Source organism: Lontra canadensis, unplaced genomic scaffold (assembly GCF_010015895.1).
Source record: "Lontra canadensis isolate GAN:19392208 unplaced genomic scaffold, GSC_riverotter_1.0 scaffold31, whole genome shotgun sequence".
NCBI classification, from domain to species: Eukaryota; Metazoa; Chordata; class Mammalia; order Carnivora; family Mustelidae; genus Lontra; species Lontra canadensis.
The window spans coordinates 4,414,035-4,441,499 of NW_022631025.1; the positions used below are offsets into that span (position 1 = coordinate 4,414,035).

At 36.7% G+C, this 27,465-nt stretch overlaps 1 protein-coding gene across 5 annotated transcripts in view; it reads right to left on the bottom strand.

The window, feature by feature from the left end:
* Nucleotides 1–27,465, bottom strand: part of RIC1 (RIC1 homolog, RAB6A GEF complex partner 1) — a 150,573-nt gene that overhangs the window by 79,327 nt on the left and 43,781 nt on the right. For all 5 annotated transcript variants that reach the window (XM_032866490.1, XM_032866492.1, XM_032866489.1 and 2 more), the window contains exon 3: nt 5,049–5,128. In XM_032866490.1, the coding sequence (XP_032722381.1) occupies nt 5,049–5,128 (80 nt within the window). The remainder of the gene's footprint in view (nt 1–5,048; nt 5,129–27,465) is intronic.

A 27,465-nucleotide genomic window follows, 5' to 3' on the forward strand; every position in this document is an offset into this window, starting at 1 on the left:
ATCATGACCTGAGCTGAAGGCAGATGCTTAACCCACTGAGCCACCCAGGCGCCCCAAAAGGTTTGAGTTGGTAGTTGTTCTGGAGTGTTTCTCGCCGCCCCCCCGCCCCGGAGATAATCTCTATATATTTAATATTTGATAATTAAATGTACTGAATTTTAGTATAACTTTTTTTTTCTTTTAGAACTTTGTCTTCTTACTAGTGGCTGGTGTCTGACAAAAGAAGTTGACAGTAAGAGCGGAAAGACAGAATAAATGAAAAAAGTCTCTGCTCTTAAAGTATACATTATGATGACATATTAGTTGAAATTATTTTCATTATGATAAAATTAAATATGACTCACAGTTTCAAGAACTACTACACTTATATTTAAATATAAACAAATCAATACATCCTAATGCTATACACAAGTTATTTCTGATTTATCCCTGGCAGGGTTTCCTCCATAAATTTCAATGCAAGTTCCAAGGTATGAAAGAATAGGCCAAGGACCTTTAGTGGACAACTCTGTCCAACTGTCTGTGTAGCTGACACGAATGGACATTTTTATGCAGAATGAAATGTATAAAAAGATCAAACAAATGAAACATCAATCAAAGAGTAAATGACCTTTGAGGCATAAACGGTCATTTGGTAAGACTGCCACCATTGTTGAAGGCTGACTCCCAACATGAACGGGAAGGATGCTGCAAACATCACTATGTGGAAACTAGGAAAGATCACAGGACATTTGACCTGTTCTCAGGCGGAGCATACTGGAAACTGATAAGCAGTCTAAGGTTAAGAACCTGTCATATAATACAGGGACGCTGAGATACTCCAGAAAAACTCATGTGATGAACTCATAAAATTTAGAGAAGAGAAGCAAGAGACAATAGTGTCTCTACAATCGAGAAGAGGAAGACTAACTACTGGCCTCAAGTACACGACTGTTCACAACTGCTACGCGTAAACCATTCCAGATCATTTCTCTGGTTGTTAATTCACTCCTCCACCCAAACCCTCAAGAAGCAGATGACCAGATGGGCATAAATAGGGCTGAGGCAGTAAAGTATTGGTGGGTAAGAGTGTATACATGGCAGCAACAGCACTCACGTCTGAATCACCACCATGCCACTTGCTAGTGAGCGACCGCTGCTGAGTTGGCCGCTGTGCCGCAGTAGTTGTACCTAATCACCTCACAGGGTGTTACCAAGATGAAAGGAGTCTGAAAAAGTGCTCAGAACAGTGTCCTGAACTGCGTTAAGTGCTCCCAATGGCACAGATGACAATGATACACTGTCAAAACTAAACATTTTTTAAAACTCGCCTCAAACCTGTGTATGAACCACTTTCCCAGTTTTGAAAAACATGTACTCCTATAATCCTCCAAACAACTGAAGAAAAAATATTTTTATTCCCGTTTTATAAATAGGTCCTACAGAAAAACTAAAAAACTAAGCAGACTAAGTAACCCAACTAGATAGCAGTCCAGCATTAAAATACACAACAGGCTCATTCCAATTCCCTGTGCTATAAAACTGTTTCCTATAAGGTATTTTGTTTGATTTATGTAGCAGTTACTAGAATTTAAACTGGGAAAGAAGTACATTATCAAGTCAAACATTAAATATTATGTAAATACTAAAAATATTGTGAATAAAAATTGTGTAAATATTTTAAAAATATGTAAATATTAAAAATAAGTCACTTAACATATACTATAAATATATAATTTACATATTAAATCACTTCTTATATACTTATGTATATAAAATCACTTAAAATATTAGAAATGAAGTAAAAATTTGGTGAAGGAAAAAGTATATTAATAATAGCATTAAGAACAGCAGCTGTCCATTAATTTTCCCACATACTAGTCAGTTATCTAAACATTTAATATGCATGATCTCATTTAATCCTATGAAATAATTACTACTGCTACCTCATTCTACAGATGAGGAAACTGATTTTGGAGGTATTAAATAACTTGACAGAAGTTATCTGGCTGAGAAGAGAAGAGTGGACATTCAATCCCAGGTCTACATGAGGCCAAAGCCTAGCTCTTTGGCTAAGGCAACACACTACTCAGGCCATATGAAGGCCAAACACATTTTACTGAGCCACACAGTGAAACCTGTGATCATTGAGCCCAAATTTTTAAAAAATACATTTCTTTAGTTCTCTAGTCCAACATACGTCAAACACAGCAAAGCTCATGCACTGTCTGCACTACTACTAGTAAAGGGGCATCCTCTGCAGTCTTAAAATCAGAAAGTAGAAACTCTTTTTATATTCTCTGCAACACAGTGAGTTTCAAAGTACCATTCCAAATCACTGTAAACCTATGAAATCATGTTAGTGACTTGAAAAATGGAATACTAGTATAATTTATACTACGTTATATACTATACTAGTATAAATTAAGCATATTCAGGAACATGTCTGAATAGAGCAAAATGGGTTCAAATATGCTAGTTCAAAATGTACAAGGTAATTAAAGACACTAATTACAACAGTTCTTCAAAAGGCTAACAAAATTATCACTTAGAGTGAATAAGCATTATATTATATATTATCCACATTATATATTTTATATATATATTATATATATATTATTATACTATAATAATATATTATATTATCCAACATTATATATTATCCACAAAACTGAATTTAGAATTTATAAATACATCCTATCAAAATGTCCTAACATTTTAAACAGTACAATTTATATATTGAAAGGGTTTTTGCATTAAAGATTTTTATTAAAAAAAATCAAATTAGTACAAAAGATTTCCAAAATTCAACTTACACCTCAACTAATACTAGATTACCAAAACAAGTGGCGTATGACATCAAGAAAATCTAGATAGTTTCTTAAAATCTATGATAAAGCGTCCAGAGTTACATTCTACATGGCCTACATTAGCTTTTCCCAAACTGTTTTCTCAAGAATTTTGACAAGTATTAAACAATTTTCATAACACAATTTTTAAAAAATATTTTGGCTTTTGTTATATTTTTCAAATACATTTTTATTATTATAAGATTTTATTTATTTGACAGAGAGAAAAAACACAAGTAGGGAGAGAGGCAGGAAGAGAGAGAAGGGGAAACGGGCTCCCTGCTAAGCAGGGCTCGATCCCAGGACCCTGAGATTATGACCTGAGCTGAAGGCAGAGGCTTAACCCACTGAGGCACCAGGTGCCTGCAAATATGTTTTTTAAAAAACCACACTGAATATAGTGTATGCAAATCAAAAATTCTGGAAAATTCAAGAGTTGAAAGAAGATGAAAAAAATCACTACAGTTCTACCATTCAGGAGCAATTATTATAAATATATACTACTCTATTTTTTTAAGAGAATATTTGTTTTCTTTTGCAAAGTTGTGGTCATATTACATATATAATTTAGTGTGCCTCATTTCTTCACTTGGCATTTAATATGGTCAAGTTCTCAAGTGTGTAAATTTTTCTAAATATATTTAATGACTGCATAGTATGTGGGAATATACCATAGTTAACTTCCATACCAAAATTCTGTATTATCACACTTCTATGTATATCTACTATTGGAAGCATGTAAGAACATATTTTGATAGTCCTCTGCTAGCACAGTACTTAAAAAAAAAAAAAAAAAGAATATTTTTACATATTGGGGCACCTGGGTGGCTCAGGTCATGATCCCAAGATTCTGGGACTGAGCTCCATGTTGGGCTCCATGTTCAGTGGAGAGTCTGCTTGAGGATTTTCTCTCTCCCTTCCTCAGCTCACATGGACTATGCTCTCTCTCTCTCTAAAATAATTAAATCTTTAAAAAAATTTTTTTAATTCTTAAAAAAAAGATTATTTTTACATTTAAATATGTAGGTTTCTAAAAAATTTGTATTTAATGTTTTGAGTTACTAGTGTTTTGTCTGAGTTACTAAATAAAAATTTTCTCTTGTTTTTGTTAGTTGTATTTCCTCTTATGAGATCCCTTTCACCTATTTACCTTTTGAAATCTTTGTGTTTCTTAGCAATTTATATGTCTCCCTAAGATGCAGTTTATAAAAAAAATTATATAAAATACTTTATGAAATAGAAAAATAGTTTTTAAGTCTTGGTCCTATTTACTGAGAAAATTTTCCACAGTTTGTTACTTTTTAACGTTGCTCTCTCTTCCTATTAATTTTCAGAAATGTAAACTTTCTTATATTGAAATCTACTTTCCCTCTAATTTCTTACATACCCAATAAAATCTGGCCATCTCCACCATCCATCTAGAAATGCGATAAAGATTCATTTATATAGTCATCCAGCTTTAATGGTTTGAGGTTTCTTAAAAAAAAAAAAGGGGGGGGTGCTTGAGTGGCTTAGTTGGTTAAGCGTCTGCCTGTGGCTCAAGGTCCTAGGATGGAGCCCTGCAGCAGGCTCTCTGCACAGCGGCAAGTCTTTTCCCTCTGGCTCCCTTCACCGCTGCTCATGGTCACTTGCTCACTCTTTCTTTCTCATTAAATAAATAAAATCTTAAAAAAAAAAAAAGGGTATGTTTTAAAACTGTTATGTCCTTTTATTTCAAAAGTTCTTTCAATAAAACATTCTTTTATTTCAAAAGTGAGGCAAAAAAGTTAAGGAAAAGAATGAAAAATATATAGAACAACATAGTTTGAAGATCAAAGTCCTTGTTCCTTCAAGTTCTATCCAAGAGTTAACCACTGTTTGGGGTACATATTTTCTTCTATGCACATACAAAAATATACAGAAAAAAGTACCTACACCTTTCCTGACTTTTCCTCTCTTCCCTCATGACATTTTTAGCTCCTCCCTCATAATGCTGGATTATATTAGTAGTGATCCTGAATGTCCAAGAAGGGATCTATAGTACATTCACCCAAGATTCTCAGACTTTTTTATTCTTTATTCAATTAATGACAACTCAAAGAATTGGTAATTTTTGAATACTATTTTTAAAGTACTGGCTTGGCTTTATTTTATTCATTTCAGACAATGCAAAACTGGAATGTTATTATGAGTACAAAGAAGCAAACCAATTACTAAAAGAATGAAAGACAACAAACTTACTTGGGATACACTGGTTCATAGAGGTACTTGTCCCCTCTTGTAGATGTAATATGAAAAAACAAGATGTAGCCATATGCAGTCTGAAAGATAAATTTTATTTGCCATGAATTAAGGGTAAGGCTATGACTAAAAACCTTAAATTTTATTTTTATATATTCTCACTTGAAAACACTTCTCTCGTGGGAACCCTCTTTTGAACAGCTATAGTCTATTCCATTTAAAAATGGCTTTAATATAATCCATCTTGTTTAATATAACCCATGAAAAAGAGCTTTTATATTTTAATACTTCATAATGCCATTGAAATCAATAGTTTATAACAGATTGTAGACTTTAATACTCTAAAATACTTATAGTATTCAATAGCAGACGATTATTTTATGAAATATACATAGCTTTTTGAACTCTGCAATATGGCAAATATTTTTTCCTAATATTTTAAAACAACAATGTCACCAAACAGTAGTATTATGATAAAGTTCAAAGTTTACACAATAAAACTTCAGAATAACATATATATATATTTCAAAATCAATCAATTGGCCTATTTACTATAAAATATACTGAGACACAGAAGATAAACAGAACCTTCATTTCCAAATTTGAATACCAGTTAATTTTTCTAAGTTGACAAAATACTTTTAAAATATAAATTGTACTGCAACATTACATAATCATGGCACAAATCTGTCAATTGTGAGGTTCAACCACTTTACATTTGTAGAAATACACATAATACTATTTTTAGCTGTTTCTAACCATTTTCAAGCCTGAGGGAAGTGGCAACTGTTTGGCCCAAACTACTAAATATTAATACTAAACTCTTATTTTAGAAGCAGGTAAGCTTTATCCAAAGTACAAAGAAAACAGAAAAAAATTATTCAACGTTTCATATTTCTTTCTAGTAGTTGCTTCTGTTCTTCACTTAAAAGAATGCCAGAGGAAAAACAATTTCTTCAGCAATCAGGTGTTTTGTTTAAGCTATAAACTTTACTATTTCATAATGTATTCCAAAATTCTAGTTTAATATATTGGGACACAAAACAAAAGAGGCTGAGATCATCATTCTAATTCCTCAGGTGCAATTTTACCTTCTTCAAATGTGGAGAATCTGGGACCAAAGGAAAACAGATTCAAATGAAACCATAACAGATATCATAACCTCTACACAAAGTAGTGACTTTGAAATTTGTAAACTGTACTATTACTTTATATGGCTAGAAAAGTAAAATAATATGGTCCAGGATTTACATAAATAACATACAAATGCTGTCTGGGAAATCAGTCACTCAAGGTCAAAAGTTCAACATTTTAGAATATCAAATGCTAATAATATACTCATAATTTTAACAAGTGCTTAGAAGATTATAATGCCAGGGAAAATAAAACATCATTTTACAGCAGTATTTAGAAATTTTATGCACAGGGTGTACTAGAAAAAAATTACAAATAATGGCTTGATTTACTATTCCAGCATTTTGTATCAATCTTTACTAGGATCTATAGCTTCACATGTATATAAATGCTATATACTTCCAGATCTCACTGACCTTTTCCTAAACAATCCTGTCCTCAAACAAGTCTGTGAACAATTTTAAAAGTTTTGGTAATAGATGATCATCCTTAAAAAGTAGCATCTTTGTTGTTAACTATACCAAAACTGTTATTATGTAGTGTTACGATGGCTTTTCTCTTCCCACCACCAAAATACTGCGAATACACATACAAAGACTGCTTCTTCTAATATGCATACCCATTGTCTGCCTCTTGCGCTCTCTCTTTCTCTTTCTCCCCCAAACACACACACACACACCCCTAATCTTAAGAAAATGAAAAGATAAAGAACCTCGGAGTCCTCTTTCCCAGTATCATCCAATATCTCAATTTTTTTTTCTTCCTCCAGGACTTATTTTACTAGATTCTGTGGTTGTAATTACAAAGGCCTAGAAATTTTTCTAGGCAACTTGAATGACAAGTCCTTATGTCTCTTTCTTTTGTATATCAATAAATAAGGGTCACAGACACACAAGGATAAAGGTTATCAAGAGGATAAGAGAAATCACAACTTCAATAGAGAATGGCACAGACTTGTCTCTACTAATGCCACTTAGCAAAAAAAGAACTTTCTAGAAACAATTTAAAGGGATATTAATAACGCATTAACGATTCAGAGAGGGATGAATATTCAGAGAAGCTTTTTTTTTTTCAACTGCAAATTGCAAACAGATTTGAAAAACCATGCAAACTACCTCGGATAATTCCACAGTTTATTTTTTTATTGTTATGTTAGTCACCATAAAATATACACTAGTTTTTTGGTTTTTTTTTTTTGTTTTTTAAAAGATTTTATTTATTTATTTGACAGACAGATCACAAGTAAGCAGAGAGGCAGGCAGAGAGAGGGGGGAAGCAGACTCCCTCCTGAGCAGAGAGCCCCATGCAGGGCTCGATCCCAGTACCCTGAGATCATGACCTGAGCCGAAGGCAGAGGCTTTAACCCACTGAGCCACCCAGGCACCCCTGTTGTTTTTTTAAGATTTATTTGATAGATAGCGAGAGCAGGAACACAGCAGGGGATAGGGAGAGCGAAGAGCAGGTTTCCCGCGGAGTAGGGAGCCCGATGTGGGATGTGGGGCTGGAACCCAGAACCCTGGGATCTGACCTCAGCCAAAGGCAGATACTTAACGACTGAGCCACCCAGGTGTTCACATCATTCGTTTTTGATGCAGTGTTCCAGGATTCATTGTTTATGTATAACACCAGTGTTCCATGAAATATGTGCCCTCCTTAATAGCCACCACCAAGCTCACCCCGCCTCTGAAAACCCTCAGTTTGTTTCTCAGACTCCATAGTCTCTCAGTTTTGTCTCCCCGCCTCCCCAATTTCCGCCAATTCACTTTTCCTTTCCTCCTCCTAATGTCCTCCATGTTATTCCTTATGTTCCGTAAGTATGTTAAACCATATGATAACTGACTTTCTCTGCTTGACATATTTCACTCAGCATAATCTCCTCTAGATCCATGTTGATTCAAAAGTTGGGCATTCATCCTTTCTTATGGCTGAGTAATATTCCATTGTATATATGGACCACATCTGCTTTATCCATTTGTCTATTGAAGGGCATTTTGGCTTTCTCCACAATTTAGCTATTGTGGACATTGCTGCTATGAACACTGGGATACATATGGCCCTTCTTTTCACTACATCTGTATCTTTGGGGTAAATACCCAGTAGTGCAATTGCTGGGTCATAAGATAGCTCTATTTTAATTTTTTGAGGAATCTCCACACTCTTTTCCAAAGTTGCTGCACCAACTTGCATTCCCACCAACAGTGTAAGAGGGTTCCCATTTTGCACATTCTCTCCAAAATCTGTTGTCTCCTGCCTTGTTAATCTTTGCCATTCTAAATGGTAAAAGATGGTATCTCAATGTGGAGGAGAACATAGGCAATAAACCTCTTCAACATCAGCCACAGCAACTTCTTGCAAAATACGTCTCCAAAGGCAAAGGAAACAAAAGCGAAAATGACCTTTTGGGACTTCATCAAGATAAAAAGCTTCTACACAGCAAAAGAAACAGTACAAAATAAAGAGACAACCCACAGAATGGGAGAAGATATTCGCAAATAACACTACAGACAAAGGGCTGATATCCAAGATCCATAAAGAACGTCTCAAACTCAACATCCAAAAAACAGATAATCATGTCAAAAAATGGGCAGAAGTTATGAACAGACACTTCTCCAATGAAGACATACAAATGGCTAGCAGACACATGAAAAAATGTTCATCATCATTAGCCATCAGGGAAATTCAACTAATTCCACAGTTTAAAGAGAAGAGTTTGAAATCTGGAGGTGAAATGATATTATTTATCATTGTCATCATCATCATCACTATTATTATTAACATATAATGTATTATTTGTTTCAGGGGTACACAGGTATGTGATTCATCAGTCTTACACAATTCACAGCACTCACCATAGCACATACCTTCCCCAATGTCCATCACCCAGCCACCCCACCCCTCCCACCCCCCTCTACTTCAGCAATCCTCAGGCTTGTTTCCTGAGATTAAGAATTTGTTATGGTTTGTCTCCCTCTCTGGTTTCTTCTTCATTTTTTCCCCTCTTCCCCTATGACCCTCTGCCTTGTTTCTCAAATTCCACATATCAGTGAGATCATATGACAACTGTCTTTCTCTGACTTATTTCGCTTAGCATCATACCCTCTAGTTCCCTCCATGTCGTTGCAAATGGCAAGATTTCTTTTTTGATGGCTGCATAATATTCCACGGCATATATGTACCACATCTTCTTTATCCATTCATCTGGTGATATCTAGGCTCTTTCCATAGTTTGGCTATTGTGCACACTGCTGCTATAAACATTTGGGTGCACGTGCCCCTTTGGATCACTACATTTGTGTCTTTGGGGTAAATACCTAGTCGTGCAATTACTGGGGCATTAGGGTAGCTCTATTTTCAACTTTTTGAGGAACCTCCATGCTGTTTTCCAGAGTGGCTGCACCAGCTTGCATTCCCACCAACAGTGTAGGAGGGTTCCCCATTCTCCGCATCCTCACCAACATCTGTCATTTCCTGACTTGCCAATTTTAGCCATTCTGACTGGTGTGAAGTGGTATCTCATTATGGTTTTGACTTCTATTTCCCCGGATGGCATTATTATTATTAACTGCTTGTTTATATTTTGCTTTGTTGGACGTTTGGGAAGTTTCTCCTTGCTACTCAAAATTAAATGTATTTTAAAAATTATTTTATGATTGATGCATGACATACATAATATAAAAGCAATTTTCTGTAAACAAGAAGAATTTAAATCCAGCTGTGTCCTGATGCAAATCAACTACTACATAAAACTAATGCTTCACCTGTAGGAAGCAATCCCAGTACCTTCCTCTACCATTTTCCAATCAAGGATCCCACTGGACATGAATTCACCACATACTTCAGATTTCAAGTCATTGTGCATTTCTTCCTTAGGACATGGTACTTTTATCATGAAGAAGAGGAGATTCATGCATCTGGGCTCAACGACCTGAGTGATGCATCACAAAGATTTCTATAATAATTAATAGACAAGGATTTGATGATTTAGAGATGCATCTTTTATCCCAATATACTGTCATGTTAGGCTTCAAATAAGGCTGAAATAACAGATTAGCACTATTTTTTTTTTTTTTTTTAAGATTTTATTTATTTGACAGAGAGATCACAGGCAGGCAGAGAGAGAGGGGGAAGCAGGCTCTCTGCTGAGCAGAGAGCCCAATGCGGGGCTTGATCCCAGGACCCTGAGATCATGACCTGAGCCGAAAGCAGAGGCTTATTAACCCACTGAGCCACCCAGGCGCTCCACTATTTAATTCTTTACACTGGTTTGTAAATGGTGTTTAGCATTTTTAGCTTTATTTATTATACATGTTCGAATACATAAAATTAATCACACAAATCCTACCATGAAGATAATTACCTACCACTTCTGTATAGTATTTTAGATTCTATACATTCACACACGAATATATTTAAAAGGGAAATGATAAAAACAGCTATAAACCACACAAAACTCAAAAATAAGTGATGAATCTTTTGACATGAATACTCAACAAAAATGATCACTTCTAATACTTACTACAACACTTTTATACCAGAGTACTAATTTAAAAGGGAGGGGAGTGGCTTCTGTTTTCAACCAAGATGATGGATGAAGGTGAAGCCAATTTATGCTCCCATCTCAAAACAAAAACCTGCATAAAAACCCGGAAACAATGGTTTTCAAAACACCAACATGAAGCAATGAGGCCAGTGATCCCTGAGAGATGAGACACTGATAGGAGTTCTGTAATTGCCCCAGCTTACTCCCTTGGACAAGTTTCCAGGTCTCAGCACTGAAAAGGGGAACTAAAGCAGAGCCCGGCAGACTCCCTAACCTGAGACAAAGCTGAGAGCCCAAGAGGAATAAGGCAGCTACAATTCATACAAAAAGTACCAGAGAGGAGAGAGCTGCACACAGAAAAAAATCCAAGAGTACCATACACAGGCATGTGAGGAAACAACTCAAGGCAGGAGAGAAGCCAAACCAGAAGGATTAGTAAAGAGAATAGCGCTCCAACAGTCCTGAGAACAGTGCTGTCCCACAGTCAGACCGAAGCACTCATAATTCATAGTAAGAATGCTCAGAAAAGTAGTCCTCAGGTATTCCTGTGGTAATCTTAGAAAGGTATGGCCTCAGTAGTGGGGAATCATTAGCTTCACTGAGTGCTCTTCAAAACCCATATTACAAAGCTTAAGACATGAACACATCATTTTCCAAGTAATCATCACTTCATACCAGAACAAAACTCAAGATTTATAGGTCCACAAAAATATCCATCACACAACAAAGTAAAATAACGATGTCTGGCATCCAAACATTACCACATATGCAGATAAGCAGGAAGACACGAGACACAATGAGGAGAAAAACCAGTCACATCAAGAATGATCCCAAACTCAATTAAATGTTAGAACTAACACAAAGCGGTATCAAAACTGTTATAACTGTATTCCACATGTTTAAAAGTTTAGGGAATAAAGAAAACCTAAACCATTTTTAAGAGAGTAAAACTAAAATAAGAGATTAAAAATACAGTAGATGTGACTAATGGCAGTTTAAATGCTGCAAAAGAAAAATCCACTGGTCATAAAAGCCTGACAATAAAGATTTTCCAAATGAACACTCCCCCCCCCCCCCGCCCAAAAAAAGCTGAAAGCTGAAAGAGCACTAGTGAGTTGTGGGACTTCATGTGGCCTAATATACGTATAAACAGAGTCCCTAATGGTAGAGGTAGAAGTTAGAAAAAGCAGTTGTAGTAAATTTAATCCAAATTTCATTTGTTTCAGTTAAACTTCTTTAAAAGCTAACTGACTATATGAACATGTATGTTGTAGTTTTACCATATGTAAAAATAAAATGGGTACAATTTATGTCCCCTGACCCCAGCAGAATTAATCCAGAAATCAGTAACAGATTTCTGGAAAACTCTCAAATATTTTAAAACTAAATAATATGCTTTTAAGTAATTCATGGATCAAAGAAGACATCAAAAGGAAATTGAAAAAATACAGTCTGCTAAAATTTGTGGGATATTGCTATGGCAGCACTTGAGGGGTAATTTTAAAGCCTTAAAGAGCTGTATTAGAAAAAAAGAAAAATCCCAGATCAGTGACATTAGCTTTTACCTTAAACTAGAAACAGATGAGCAAATGAAACCCAAAGTAAATAAACTAAAAAGAGGAAATACCAAGGTCAAAGTGGACATCAATGAAATACAAAACAAAAATAAAATCAATGAAACCCAATCCCGTTTTTTTTTTTTTTAAATAAGATCATTAAAATTGATACACCTCTACTCATATTGGCCAGGGGTGGGGAAGTGTGTAATAAGCACTATCAGAAATGAGAGAGGTGACATCACTATGGATTATAGAGTTATTAAAAGAATAAAGAGGGAGTATAAGGAATAGCCATAACAAAAAGTTTACAACTTGAATGAAAAGGACAAATTTCTTGAAAGACAGAAACTGCCAATGCAAGTACCTTATAGGCCTATTGACTRTCTATTCAAGAAACTTAAATTTCAACTAAAATCCTTTCCACAAGAAAACTTTATGCTCAGATGGAATTTGGTGAATTCTACCAAATATTTAAGAAAGAAATACCAATCTGACACAGACTCTTCTAGAAAACCAAAGAGGAGGGGACACATCCTATCTCATTTTCTGAGTTCAGCATTACCCTCAAACCAAAACCAGAGACATTACAAGAAAAACTACAGACCAGCATCTCTTATTAACATAGATGTAAAACTTCTAAACAAAATTTCAGCACATAAAATTTAACAATATATTATCAGGAAAAAACATCATAATTAAAAGGGGTTTGTTCAGAAATGCAGGGTTGGTTTAACATTTAAAAAGATCAATAAAATGTTATTTCACATTAATAAACCAAAAAAGAAAAACCATATGATAGTCTTAATAAATTCAGAAAAAGAATTAAACTTCCTATAAAGCATTCCTAATTAAAAACTGTCAGCAAATTAGCAAGAGAGGAAAAACTTCCACAACCCGATGAAGGGGATCTGCAAAACACCTAGAACATCCTCATCTTTAATAGTGAAACACCAAATGCTTTTCTTCTGTTCAACATTGTACTGGACAATATAACTGGTAAAGTCAGGCATGAAAAAGAAATAAAAGGTATCGAAGTTAGGAAGGAAAAATGAAAACTCTCCTTTGCCACTGTTATCTATGCAGAAAATCTGATGCACCCTACAAAACTGTACCAGAGTGAGTTTAGCATTGACTGTGATACACAAGATCAATACAGGAAAATCCAGTGCATTTCTACATACATAAAGAACAACCAGAAAATTAACGTGTTGTGTTCAACAGGATCAAAAATAGCAACTACTTAGGAAGAAATCTAGCAAAAGATATGAAGTGGCTGTACACTGATAATAGAACACTCAAGTTAAAAATATCTCATTAAATCAAGAGATTTCTCTTGTTATAGGTCAAAAGGTTCAATAATGCTAACACGGTAACTCTCCCCAAACGGATCCACAGATTCAATGCAATCTCAATCAAAATCTCAGCAGGCACTTTCCTCAAAACTGACAAGGTTAGGGCGCCTGGATGGCTCCATCAGTTAAGTGTCCAACCCCTGGTTTCACTCAGCTCATGATCTCAGGGTCCTGGGATTAATCCCTGTGTCAGGCTCCATGCTCAGCACATAGCCTGATTGTCCCTCTTCCTCTGCTCCTCCCTCTGCTCTCCCTCCCTCTCTGGAATGAATAAAATCTTAAAAACAAGCAAACAAAAAACGCCTGTTTAAAAAAACTAACAAGGTTATTCTAAAATTCATATGGAAATACAACATCCTACAACAGTGAAAGGAATTTTGAAAACAAAGTATTTGGAAAACTAACACTATGATTTCAAATTACAAAGCTAATCAAAATGATGCTGTATTAACAAAGACAGGCAAATAAACACATCATAGAATAGAAGCAATTATAGACAAAAACATAGATATATGTGAACAACTGATTTTTGACAAAGATGCAAAGAAACTTAGTGTAGAGGCAATAACCTTTTAAACAAATTGAACTTGGATCCATACCTTGCAACATGTACAACATTACCTCAAAATATATCACAGACCTAAATATAAAAACCTAACCTAAATAGTAAACTCTCTACAAGATGGGCAGCTTAGTTGGTTAAGTGAGTCAATTTTAGCTTAGGTCATATCTCAAGGTCATGGGACCAAGCCCCACTTCGGGCCTTGTACTCAGCATGACTCTGCTTGGTATTCTCTCTCTCCCTTTGCCCCTCCCTGCACTGTCCCTCTCTAAAAATAAATAAATCTTAAAAATATATGTGTGTGTGTGTGTTTATATATATATGTATATACATATACACACACATATATATTATATATCTATAAAAGAGGATATAAAAATATGAAGCATAAAATAAAAAAATCAATGAACTGAACTTCATCAAAATTAAATACTTCATTCAAAAAACAATGCTAGGAGAATGAAAAGACAAGACACCTATTAAGAGAAATTTTTTATAAAGTACATATGTAATACAGGACTTATACCCAAAATAGATTAAGAACTCTAGGACTCTGACAATAAGAAAGCAAAGAATCCAACCAATAAAATGAGCAAATGATCTGAATACACGTTTTACCACAAAAGACATACAAGGCCAATAAACAAAAAGATGTTCAAAGTCATTTTTCATTAGAGAAATAAAAATTAAATCTATAATGAGATACAACTATACACCCATTAGAACGGCTAAAATTAAAAAGTCCTACTGTACCATATGTTGGCAAAGGGGAAAGAGATCTCACACATTGCCGCGAAGAACACAAAATGACACGGCTACTTCAGAAAAAAGCTTGGCGTTTCCTTCGAAAGTAAACATTCACTTATCTCGTGATTCAGTGATTTCACTCTTGGGTACTAACAGACCATAAAAGGAAATATAGGTCCACATAGATATTTGTATGTATGTGAATGCTCATAAGCGGTTTGCTTGGAATAGCCAAAAACTGAAAACTCAAAGCCCAGCAAGAGATAAAGGTCAAACCAGTTGCAGCACATCAGTAAGGCAGAATACTAATCTGTAGTGACAGAAAGGAAATGAGTGGTTGAAGGGAGGTGGGTCACAGCGGGGGAGGAATTTAAAGGAACAAGGAAACTATCTTGATTGTAGTCATGGTTTCAAATGTTATCCAATTGTACACTTAAAACATGTATTCACTGTATAAATTGTACCTCAATACAGCTGATCTGGAAAAAAGAAATGAAAGTGATAGTACTTACAGCAGCATTTTTTGCTCTCCCGCTGATTGTCAGACAGGGACTGAAACCACTTGGATCATTAAGCACCAGGGGACTACAGGTGAGACCAGGAGAACTTGACCAAACCCAAAGCAAGTCACAGAATACGAGTAAACAAATGGTTGCTTTAAACCAAGATTTGAGATAATGGTTCAATAAATAGTACATGTGAATAATAATAATCCTACCAAACAGCATAATTTAAAGAAAGACTAAGAACATCAAGTTATGGAAATGAAAACAAAATTCAGAGAGATTCAGGAGAATTGCACAGTAATCACTTCTAAAACATTCTAAAAATGAAAGTGAAAAAAAGAAATGAATAGGGGCTGTGTGCAGGACTGGGCTCCTCCGCACCTTGCTATATCCCACTCTGTCAAAATACTTGCTTTCAGCTGTTATTTGGTGACTCAATACATTCACATGCTGGGAGGGGGAAAAAACCCAACCATACAACAGGAATTCTGAATTAAACTGTCTTTCCCTTATTCACAAATAAGTTACGTTCTAATTCATGTTACACTCACTTTCAGGTTGTTACACTTCCATTTAGCTAGGTGTGAGGGGAATAGTCAAGGTTGAAGGAGAAAATAGACTTGGAAGGGCAGGTTGCGGCCAGATCCCAGGAAGTCCCGAGAACCAGGCTAAGTGTTTGGAACACACTTTGAATGCAACAGAAAGCCACTGAAAGGTTTGAAAATAAAAGTAAGAGCTCTGATTTAGAAATAGGTGTGCATAATTAAGATGCACTCTGAGTGGAGAAAAAAAGAGCTAAAAGTTTTTAGCTGTAGGCAATCTAGGTAAGATATAAAAAGATCTGCACTGAGGTTATGGCAGTAAGAAGAACAGAAGAGCATGGTAGCAAACTAGAGACAGGACTCAGCACCATACTGGTGACTGGATGGGAGTGCACAATCAAAGGACTCCAGTGTTTTTTCCTGTTATAAAACACTGAAAACATATGCCTAAAGATGCTGGACTACTATGTGTTAGAGTCCAAAAATTAGACAGTAATTAAAAGTCATTTTAATGCTCCCTGTGCCTGGCCATCTACTATCTAAAATTCAGGAAAATTTTAGGGATAATTATAGCCTGGAATCATGTCTACAAAAATGATATTTCTGAAATTCAGAGAAAACACTCTCCCCAAAAACATACATACCAATTTTTAAAATGGTAAAGGATTTTCTCTCCCACACCCCATTAAAAAACAGTGAGATTTCTTTTTAAGGTACCAGTTGATAAGGAAGTGACTATGGTTCTGTTGGTGATACAGAAATAGAATTTTGTATTAACTGACAAGTGAGAGCGCACAATGACAATACTTGAGTGGGGAAGGTCAGGCAGTAAGGAAAGTACACAGGGTGGCTGCTCTGGCCCTGACTTGATTTGCAGAGTTACGTGGTATTGCTCTACAGATCATGCAACTGTGTATCGTTCCTTACACATTCTATCAATGACATTTTGTGAAAGCAAGTTTCAAAGTACCTTGTAGGTTCCACTTCATTCCACAAGAGCTAGAAGGATTAAACAACCAGGCTAATAGTGAAAGGCAGTAAAGAAGAATTAAGACTTTGGACCTCTAGAACAAGGCTGCATGGCTTAGAATTCCATTATCAGACATATGCTCTTAGGTACACGGTATCTGTGATCTAGGGCATATTACTTAACCTTTCTTAGCTCAACTATATGATGGGCAAAAATAATCTACTTTAGAGAACTGTTATGAAGAATTAATTTGAATACACATAAGGCATTTAAATAGAGCCTAGCACATACTAGACACCCCCAAAATTTGCTACCATAACTCTGAATCTTCAATAGTTAATTTATAATCAATGTATTTCACGTAAGAGGCTAAGAAAATGTATAATACATTTGAGGACAAGGACCATCAAAATCAGTAAAGCTTCAGAATCCAATCAAAGTTTGGTTAACTGGAAAGTTCACTTACCCAATACCCATTCCATGATTGTATACAATTAACTTTTTTATTTTCATTCATTCTAGAGAGAGCGAGCGAGCAAGCACACATGCAGGGGAAAGGACAGAGGGAGAGGAAAAGAATCTCCAGCAGGCTCTCCATTGACTGTGGAGCCTGAGGCAGGGGCTCAATCCCACAACCCCAAGATCATGACCTGAGCTAAAATCAGGAGTCAGACACTTAACTGACTGACTAAGGCACCCATGTGCCCCTAATATTATTTTCAAATTCACCTTAATAGATTATCTTTTAGTACAAATGGTTATTTACAATGAGTGCCTGTCTTACTGAACAGAATACAAAAATATCAGTGGCCTTTCTAAACTACTACCATATGACTGATGAGAAGTTCTCCATCTGTTTTAGCCTACATTACATTGTAAGAAATGAAAATTAAGGGGCACCTGGGTGGCCCATGTGGAGCCTGCCTGAAATTCTCTCTCCCTCTGTCTCTCTTCCCCCCAGCTCAATCACCTGTCGCTCTTTAAAAAAAAAAAAAAAAAAAGGAAGAAGAAGAAAAGAAAAATTAAAATAAAATAATCTCTTTGGAAAATTAAAAATAATATCTTTTATAGACAGAGGCAAACAAAAAGTTGGACAACTGAAATGGTTTACTTTAAGTTAACTTCTGGATCCTGTTAAGATAGAAAGACTGAACCCACATTCTTAATCGCTCTTCCTCCTCTCAGAGTACAGTTGCCAAAGCGTGTGCTGGATGAGTCTGGAGGTAACCAGGTCACCAAGATCTCTTGAGTTCTTGTGGGAGAGAATACATGCTAAGGGACTAGGCAGAGGGAAGGCTTCGCTGTTCTTTACTCCTTGAGGCACTCAGCAAAGATCTGGGATTTCAAAGTTCTCTAAGGAACGTAAAATGCAGAATCCCATGGTTACTCCCCCCAAGGCTGTGACTGATCCTGGAAGTGGACACAGGCTGTCCACATAACCCTAATGACTTCAGGAGGCTTAGGGTAGAGGCTGCAATGGTGAACTGAACCACTCCCACACCTCCGGGTCTGAAAAAGCCATTAGCTTCACAGCCCCCCCACCTACACACTGACCACCAGAGAGTAGAGGAGACTAATAATAACCCTCGAGAGAGAACAAGACTTTAAGAGCTTGTCTGCCTCTGCAAGCTGTCATTTTAGCCAACATCTGGGGGTCTGCACTGTCAGAGAGACGCACATGAAAGCCTGACCTCTATGGGTGGCTGATGGAACACAAGAAAGAAAGTACCATTTATACTGGAAGCTCTGTTAACAAATGAAACAGCTAAAATATATGGATCCTACTGATGAGCCACACAAATGAGAAGAATGGAAGCAAACTATGGAGAAAAAATTGAGGGTTCTCAGGAGGTACTATGAGAACATAAACAAGACTTTTCAGAATTAAACATTTCCTACCAGGAAAATCAGACAAATACAAAGAATAAATGATAAAGAATAATCCTTTATGGGAACCAAAGCTTTTACTCCTGAAGATTAAAGAGAAACAATTACATGATACAAAACAAAGAGATAAAATCACCACTGGAAATAAGACACATGAAGAACAAACTCAAATTGATACTTATTTAGAGAATAGGAAAAGAAAACTCTCTCACTACATCTGAGATTCAGGTTGAATAGGAAGGTGGAGGGGAGGGGGACAGAAGAAGACAGTGTAATAGAAAAGGGTATGTATTTACAGATAACAAGCAGAAACAACTGAATTTTAATCAAAAAGAGAAAAATCATACAGAGAAAAAGATGACGCGGTTACCTACCAAGGAGGGAGAAAAGATTATCACTAGATTTCTCACCAATAACACTAGAAACCAGAAGACATTGGAACAATACCTTATGGCCAGAAAAAAAGAATCTCAAAACTAAGACTCCTACAGCTAGACAGGATATCCTTTACTGTGGTTAAAGAATGGAATGCTCAGATAGTATTTACTTCATTTAATGTATGAATGCCTACCATATGCAGAAAACACTCTTGGAACCTGGAGTTACAGTGAAAAGAACACGCAAACTAACATGGAATATTCTAGGTTAAAAAAATGGATAAACACAGGCAATCTGCAGAAACAAAACTACAAAGGGCTAATTCATACATCAAGAGATGGTGAAACCTCACCAGCAATGAAACAAATGGAATTAAAATGACAAGACCATTTTTCATCCATCTAACTTAGACATTAAAGCAGGAAAACAGGAATCTTATGAAAACTTAGGAATAACTCTGGAACGGATACAATTTTGCTGAAAAATAACTCGGCAACATTAATTAAGAAAAATAAAGATATATCCTTTGACTACTACTACATAGGGAAAATTGCCCTAAAGAAATAAATGTACCAACACAAAAAGGACGTATGTATAATAATGTTTATTGTATCACTGCTTGTAGTTGCCAAAAGTCCATCAAAAAAAGAAAGAGTAAATAAGAAACCTCCACACTGTGAAATATTATGCAAATAATAAAATTATTAAGTTAGAAGTGTATATACTAACCTGGAAGAACAGTCATAATATACTAAGTGGAAAAAAAACAAATTACAGAGTAATGTGTAAATCAAGATCCCAATTTGGGTGTAAATTATGAAAAATCTTATACCTATTCATCAACTTTAAAATCCACTCATCTGTAAGTTACGATGGTATGCAGTCCAAATCAAGTTACAGAAAAATGTTGAAGTGTGACAATGTTCATGATACAGTATGTCAAAAAAGCAGATTACAAAACTATATGATTGCTTTTCATAAAGAATGTTTTAGATAATCCTCTATATGTGAGGCTTAGATTTATCAGATATGCTCCCCATCAATAAGTGACATAAGCGCTTACAGTAACATCACTTTGTATTTAAAGATAAATAGACTTCAACAGCTTTCATATTCTAATTGCTATTAAATGAGTATCTCCAAATATTCATAAAAAGATATATGGATATAAATAAAAATTAACGATTATCTACGACTGTTAGAATTTTTGGTGATTTTTTTCTTGTGTTTCTCAGGTTTTCTTCATTAAACATGTATTACCCTTATAACTTAAAAATTAAAACTTAAGGGATGCCTGGATGGTTCAGTTGGTTAAGTGTCCGCCTTCAGCTCAGGTCATGATCCCAGGGTCCTAAGATCAGGTCCTGCATTGGGCTCCCTGCTCAGTGGGGAGCCTGCTTTTCCCTCTGCCTGCCACTCCCCCTGCTTGTGCACACCTGCTCGCTCGCTCTCTCTCTCTCTTTTCACACAAATAGAATTTTTTTAAAAAATTAAAACTTCCAAAAAATCCAATTCTTAAAACTATAAAACTCCTAGAGGATAACAGAAAATCTAGGTGACCTTGGATTTAGATACAACACCAAACGTTTAGATACAACACCAAAGGCATGATACCAAAGAAAAGAAGAGATAAACTGGACTTCATTTGAAGTTAAAAATGTGTGCTCTACCAAAATCAGTCAGAAGAATACAAAGACAAGCCATGAAGTGGAAGAAAGTACTTAACAAAGACATACATGAGAACGGACGGGTATCCAAAATAAAGAACTCAAAAAGTTCAAGAAAAAGAAAACTACTCAATTAAAAACTGGGCCAAACACCTTCACAGACACCTCATCAAAATGCACAGACAGCAGATAAGCATATGAAATGATGCTCCACATCATAAAGTTAATCAGGAAAAAGCAAATTTAAAGAATGAAATATCACCATATGCCTATCACAGTAGCCAAAATCCAAAACATTAATAACACCAAATACTGATAAAGATGTGGAACAACAGGGACTCTCACTCATTGCAGATAGGAGTACAAAATGGTAAGGCTACCACGTAGGACAGTTTGGCAGTATCTTTCAAAACTACACATAGTCTTACCATACAAAGCAACAAACACACTTCTTGGTATTTACCCAAAGGTGTTGAAAATGTATATCCACACAAAAACCTGCAAGGAGATGTTTACAGCTGCTTTATTCATAACTGCCAAAATTTCGATGCAACCAAGATGTTCTTCAGTAAGTGAATGGATAGAAACACTGCAGTGTACCCAAATAAGAATATATACGGCGGTGGGGCGCCTTGGTAGCTTAGTGGGTTAAGCCTCTGCCTTCGGCTCAGGTCATGATCTCAGGGTCCTGGGATCGAGCCCCGCATCAGGCTCTCTGCTCAGCGGGGAGCCTGCTTCCCCCTCTCTGTGCCTGCCTCTCTGCCTACCTGTGATCTGTCAAATAAATCTTAAAAAAAAAAAAAAAAAAAGAATATATACGGCGCTAAAAAGAAATGAGCTATCACACCATGAAGACATAGAGGAACCTTAAATGCATATTGCCGAGTGAAAGAAGCCAATCTGAAAAGGCTACACCCTGTGTAATTCCAACCACAGGACATTCTGGAAAAGGCACAATTAGGAAAACAATGAGAAAGATCAGTACCTGCAAAAGTTACAGAAAAAGGGATCACAGGTAGAGCAGAGGATTTTTCAAGCAGTGAAACTACTCTGTATATACACTGGTGGGTACGTCATTATATCTGTCAAACCCAGAGAATGTACAACACCAAAAGTGCACCATAATGTATACTATGGACTCCCCAGGTGATAATGGCGTGTGAAAGTAGGTTCCTCAGTAGTAACAAAGTACTACTCTGGTGGGGGATGTGGATAATGGAGGGGAGGGTTATGCATGTGCTGGGGGAGGAGATACCAAGAAAATCTCTATGCCTTCCCCTCAGTTTTGCTGTGAACCTAAAAATACTCTAAAAAAATAAAGTTTATTCTTCATAAACTCCACTTAACAATCTTTTTTTTTTTTAATTTATTTATTTGACAGACAGATCACAAATAGGAAGACAGGCAGGCAGAGAGAGAGAGGAGGAAGCAGGCTCTCTGATGAGCAGAGAGCCTGATGTGGGGCTCGATCCCAGGACTCTGGGATCATGACCTGATCTGAAGGCAGAGGCTTTAACCCACTGAGCCACCCAGGTGCCCCAACGATCTTTTATGTACTTTAAAATTCATGAGCTAAAACATTAATTCATGTCTTATATTATACAAATAGAGATGATAAATCACTTGGTCCAGGTCAGCATTTTCTCAGTATATTTAATATAAGCCGCAAGCTAAAATTACATTCATCGTAACATCTCCACAAAGTTGTAGATAAAGACTCTAAACAGGAGTGCCTGGGTGGTTCAGACAGTGGAGCATGCAACTCTTGATCTTGCGGTTGTGAGTTCGAGCCCCACAATGGGTGTAGAGATTACTTAAAAATAAAATCTTAAGAAAAAAAAAAGACTATAAACAATAACTATGCCAAATAAAAAATGGATTCTCAATAGCCAAAAAAATAGAGGGTTTTCTCTGTTCTTCTGTATATGCATTTTATCTCTATAAAATTTTTTTTAAAGATTTTATTTATTTGAGAGAGAGACAGTGAGAGAGAGCATGAGCAAGGAGAAGGTCAGAGGGAGAAGCAGACTCCCCTTGGAGCTGGGAGCCCGATGCAGGACTCGATCCCAGAACTCCAGGATCATGACCTGAGCCGAAGGCAGTTGTCCAACCAACTGAGCCACCCAGGCGTCCTTTATCTCTATAAATTGAAGGAAGGAATAATTTCTTCTACCTTCTTTGTTTTTTTAATACTTAGTGCAGTGCAAAAGGTTGATAAATTAATGTGAAGTTATTTCTGCTCTAAAAAGAAAGCTAACAAGACTAATTTTCTCTTTACTAGGACATAGGGACTGTTTCTAGTTACCTGTTCCTGGCCCACGGGTAATGAGGGCAGAGGGAACAGTGGCCCATAGTGTAAGAGCTCTGTAAGGATGATGTCTGGGGATAGAGGTTATGTATTGTTTGGTGTGCATATGAAAGGCGCACTAAAAGGTGAGTCTTTTACTATCTCTAGAAATTGCCTGGCCTTGGGAAGGGCTATCCCTCCAAGGTCCACAAGGCCTCAAGATATCAAAGCATCATATATATAGAAAAACAAAAGAGAATAATACAGAGAGAAAACAAGTTCTCATAAATTTTACCTTTAAAAAAATCTAAATATAATGGTAATGAAAACAGAGCACAAATTTTCTTTGTAATACAAATCCACTAAAAAGAATGAAATTCTTTTTATGTGGATAAAATTCTTGATTAACTGGGGTTTAAAGTTAGTGCTCCCCCTCATCAAAATTGACTATAAAGTTTCTTCTATTAATTACTGGCCTACAATGAGATCTTACATATTCTATTTGAAATTTTTTTCACATAAGTAGTGCCAAATACTGATACGAATCCCTGAGCAAATGATTTTAACTTAATATAGTCATCAACTGGTAGGTAAGTATGCAAGTCTACTAGATTCTTCTCCTGGTGTTTGCTTTTTACCATGACATTACGTGGTAGATTAATCACTTCCAACTGAAGGCTGAGTGAAAACACTCCTCATTTGCACAATTAAATAGATTATGAAACATGGACATCTTCTTTGCAATTGCATCAAGTTCTGAAATATGCTATTGGAACTGGGTATAAGCTCAGAAAATATATCTACTGCTAATTTTTGTTGGAAATACATACCTCAGTTTTTAATTTTTGACAGCAGGAGAAATAAAAAAGCAGCCTGACGTTACCTGTGATTCAAACAATAGTAGTTGTCACCAAAATGACTTGATGTATAAATATAAATCTCAGATGTGAATCTCACATATAAGCACTGATTTGTAGTTCTGACTGAATTCAGGTGGAAGCATTACCAAGTTTGCAGCAAAAGTTATCTGCCAGACTAGTCAGTTTCTGGTGAGTAAGTGAGTGTCTGATGAGTGGTTCTTCAAGTTCAAAAAAATTCAAAATTAGCCCCAATGGTTAAAAAAAAAAAAAAATCACAATAAATCTTTACCTCTGATTGCTAAGTCATCAAACATTCACGGAACTGGGCAGGTCAGGATCTCCAGCTTCAATTTTTAGCAACTTAAAATGGCCATGGGCATTCAACACCTCCATGTGCATTAGCTGTGTAAGCTGTCCAACTAAGCCTTTTTCTGATCCGCGTGTATTTTTGTCACTATCACTTAAAACACACCTTAGTGGACTCTACTTCAGGTTGTACTGATTATCGTTTTCTCAACTTCTTTAAAATCTTTTCACCTGAAGCTCTCCCATACGTGTTATTCACAGGGAGTAATTCTCAGTCATTTCACACTCTACACTGACTATTCAAATAAAATGAGCAGTACTGTAACATTCCTCAATGCATCAAAAACCGACTAAACTTATTTGGTTGTACCTTCATTTTCATTTTTTATTTTTATGAAGATATTCTTCAAATATTCCAATTTTTCTATTAATTTCAGTGAGCTGGGAATACTGCAATAAATACTAAGTTGGATAATGCCAACTCTTATTGTATTCTTTTGGCTCTGCTACAGGGTCACAGCATAATTGAAACAATAATTTCCCATCCAATCCAATAATAAATTAATCTATACTCCAATGTACTTTAGAAGCATGACATTCAAGACCTATTTTTCTCTTCTTTTGTTCTTTTGACATTATAGGTCTGCACTAATAATAAACATTACACAGGATGTCACAGTATGGCAGTATGTGTGGCACCTGAAACATCTCATCCATAAACATGTCACTCTAACATGCACTGAGCACAAAAGAGAAGAGATAGAGCACCATGGATGGCTGCTGTAGGACCACCTGACTCAGTACTGCAGCCTGAAAATGCCAGAGAAGTGCTCTGAATAAATTAGCATTTTCATACTCCAACATTACTTAAGGACAAGGAAATTTAAAATTCATATAATGGGAGATACACCTAGATAACAGCCACATCAGTAAAACTAACTAAGAAAATAACCTGAGGGCACCTAGGTGGCTCAATTAAAGGCCTGAATCTCGATTTTGGCTCAGGTCATGATCTTTGGGTTGTGGGATCAAGCCTCCTGTCACCTCTGCATTGGGTATGGAGGCTGCTTAGGATTCTCTCTCTCTCCCTCTCCCTCCTTCTCTTTCCCCCACCACCCACCCAGGCTCATACTCTCTCTCAAAAAAGGAAAGAAGAGAGAAGGGAAGAGAAGGCAAGACAAGACAAGACAAGGCTACCTGCATACTGGCAAAACAGACTTTCCACAGTTAATCAGACAGAGGACACATCAAAAAGAGCAGGAGGAGCAGAAACTCCATTGGGAACCAAACTCCTGGGGAGACTAAGCACAAATGGGAGGGATACCACAAGCATGGAGAAGGGAGAGAAGCAGACCCCAAACCGTGAACTTCAAGCAGAGAAGAATTGCTCAAGGAAGAAGAGTCCCCAAAACATTTGGTGTGGAAACCAGCAGGCTTAACTCCAGGTACTTTAAAAACCAGCAGACTTAGCTCTGGAAAAGGTGGAGGGCAACAGGAACTGAGTCCCCACCCTTAAAGACCCAGCATAACAAACAAGCTGGAAGAGGTACAGACAGCACAGAAGCAGCAGTTGGAAAAAAGCCTGGGGTATACACGAAGCATATGTATTTACTAATCTCAGAACACACACCAAGTGACAGGGATCTTCAGAAGACTTGTCCAAGAACAAAAGAGCTGGTGGGCACCATTTCTCTATCCCCCACCCCAGCTTAGAGAATCTGACACTAACAATAACCAAGCATGAACACTCGTCACTTCCCTTGCTAATACCACACCCAGCCCCATCCAACCCACCACAGTGCCTGCCAAGACATACCCTCCAAACAATCCAGCAGGAACCAGCACCACTCTAAATTGAGGCCTCCTCTGGAGAGAATGGAATATAAAACCATACACACCAGTGGGATTGGAGCCCTGGATGATGCACTAGGACAGACATTGGTTTGACTACAGGTCCTGCCCACAAAGGAAAGCCCCTCAGGGACACACAGGGAGAGTACCCCTTAGTCTGGTAAGACTGCGGACCCAGCAGATGGGCTGAGAACAGCATCTGGTCTGAGAGCAGACACCACCCAACTACAAGCCCATGGCAGCCCAAGAATGGCCTTTTAACAGCGCAGGGACCAAACCTGCCCCGTGTACCCACACAGAAAACTCCTGTGAAATGCCTGCTGGCTCTGGTAAATAGGGAACACTGTGGTACAGGGCACCACAAGGTCTCTTCTTCCTATGGCCACTTCTTTGAAGATGGGGAGACACAGATGACTTCCCTAATACAGAGAAACAAACACAGAGAGACAATATGAGGAGACAAAAGACTATGACCCAAGTGAAAGAACAGGACAAACCCAAAGCAAAAGAGCTACATGAAATGGAAATAAGCAATATGCCTGATAAAGAATTCGAAGTGGATCTCTGTCAAGTAAATAAACAAAATCTTAAAAAAAAAAAAAAAAAAAAAAGAATGCCTGGGTGGCTCAGTGGGTTAAGCCTCTGCCTTCGGCTTAGGTCATGATCCCAAGGTCCTGGGATCAAGCCCCACATCAGGCTCTCTGCTCAGCAGGGAGCCTGCTTCCCTTCCTTTCTCTTTGCCTGCCTCTCTGCCTACTTGTGATCTCTGTCAAATAAATAAATAAAACCTTAAAAAAAAAAAAGAATTCCAAGTGATGGTCATACTCACTGTACTTAAGAAAAAAAAAAAATGGAGAATCTCTGCGAGACCTTCAACAAAGGGATAGGAAATACAAAAAAGAGCCGATCAGAGATGAATAATCAATAACCGAAATTAAAAATACCCTAGAGGGCTTACTGGAAAAAAAATACCTTAGAGGGAATGAACAGTAGATTAGAGGAGGTAGAAGAACCCATAAGTGACCTGGAGTCCAGAATAATGCAAAGCAACATAGCTGAGCAGTAAAAAGTAAAAGGAACAATAAAAAATGAAAATCTGTAAAGGGAAACCAGCAACATCATCAAGCATATTAGCATGCAATTTATAAGGATCCCAGAAAGAGTAGAGATAGAAAAAGGGGCAGAAAATTTATCTAAATAAATAATAGCTGAAAATCTCTCTGGTTTTTCAGCAGAAACTGCTGGCTAGAAGAGAGTGGCATGATATGA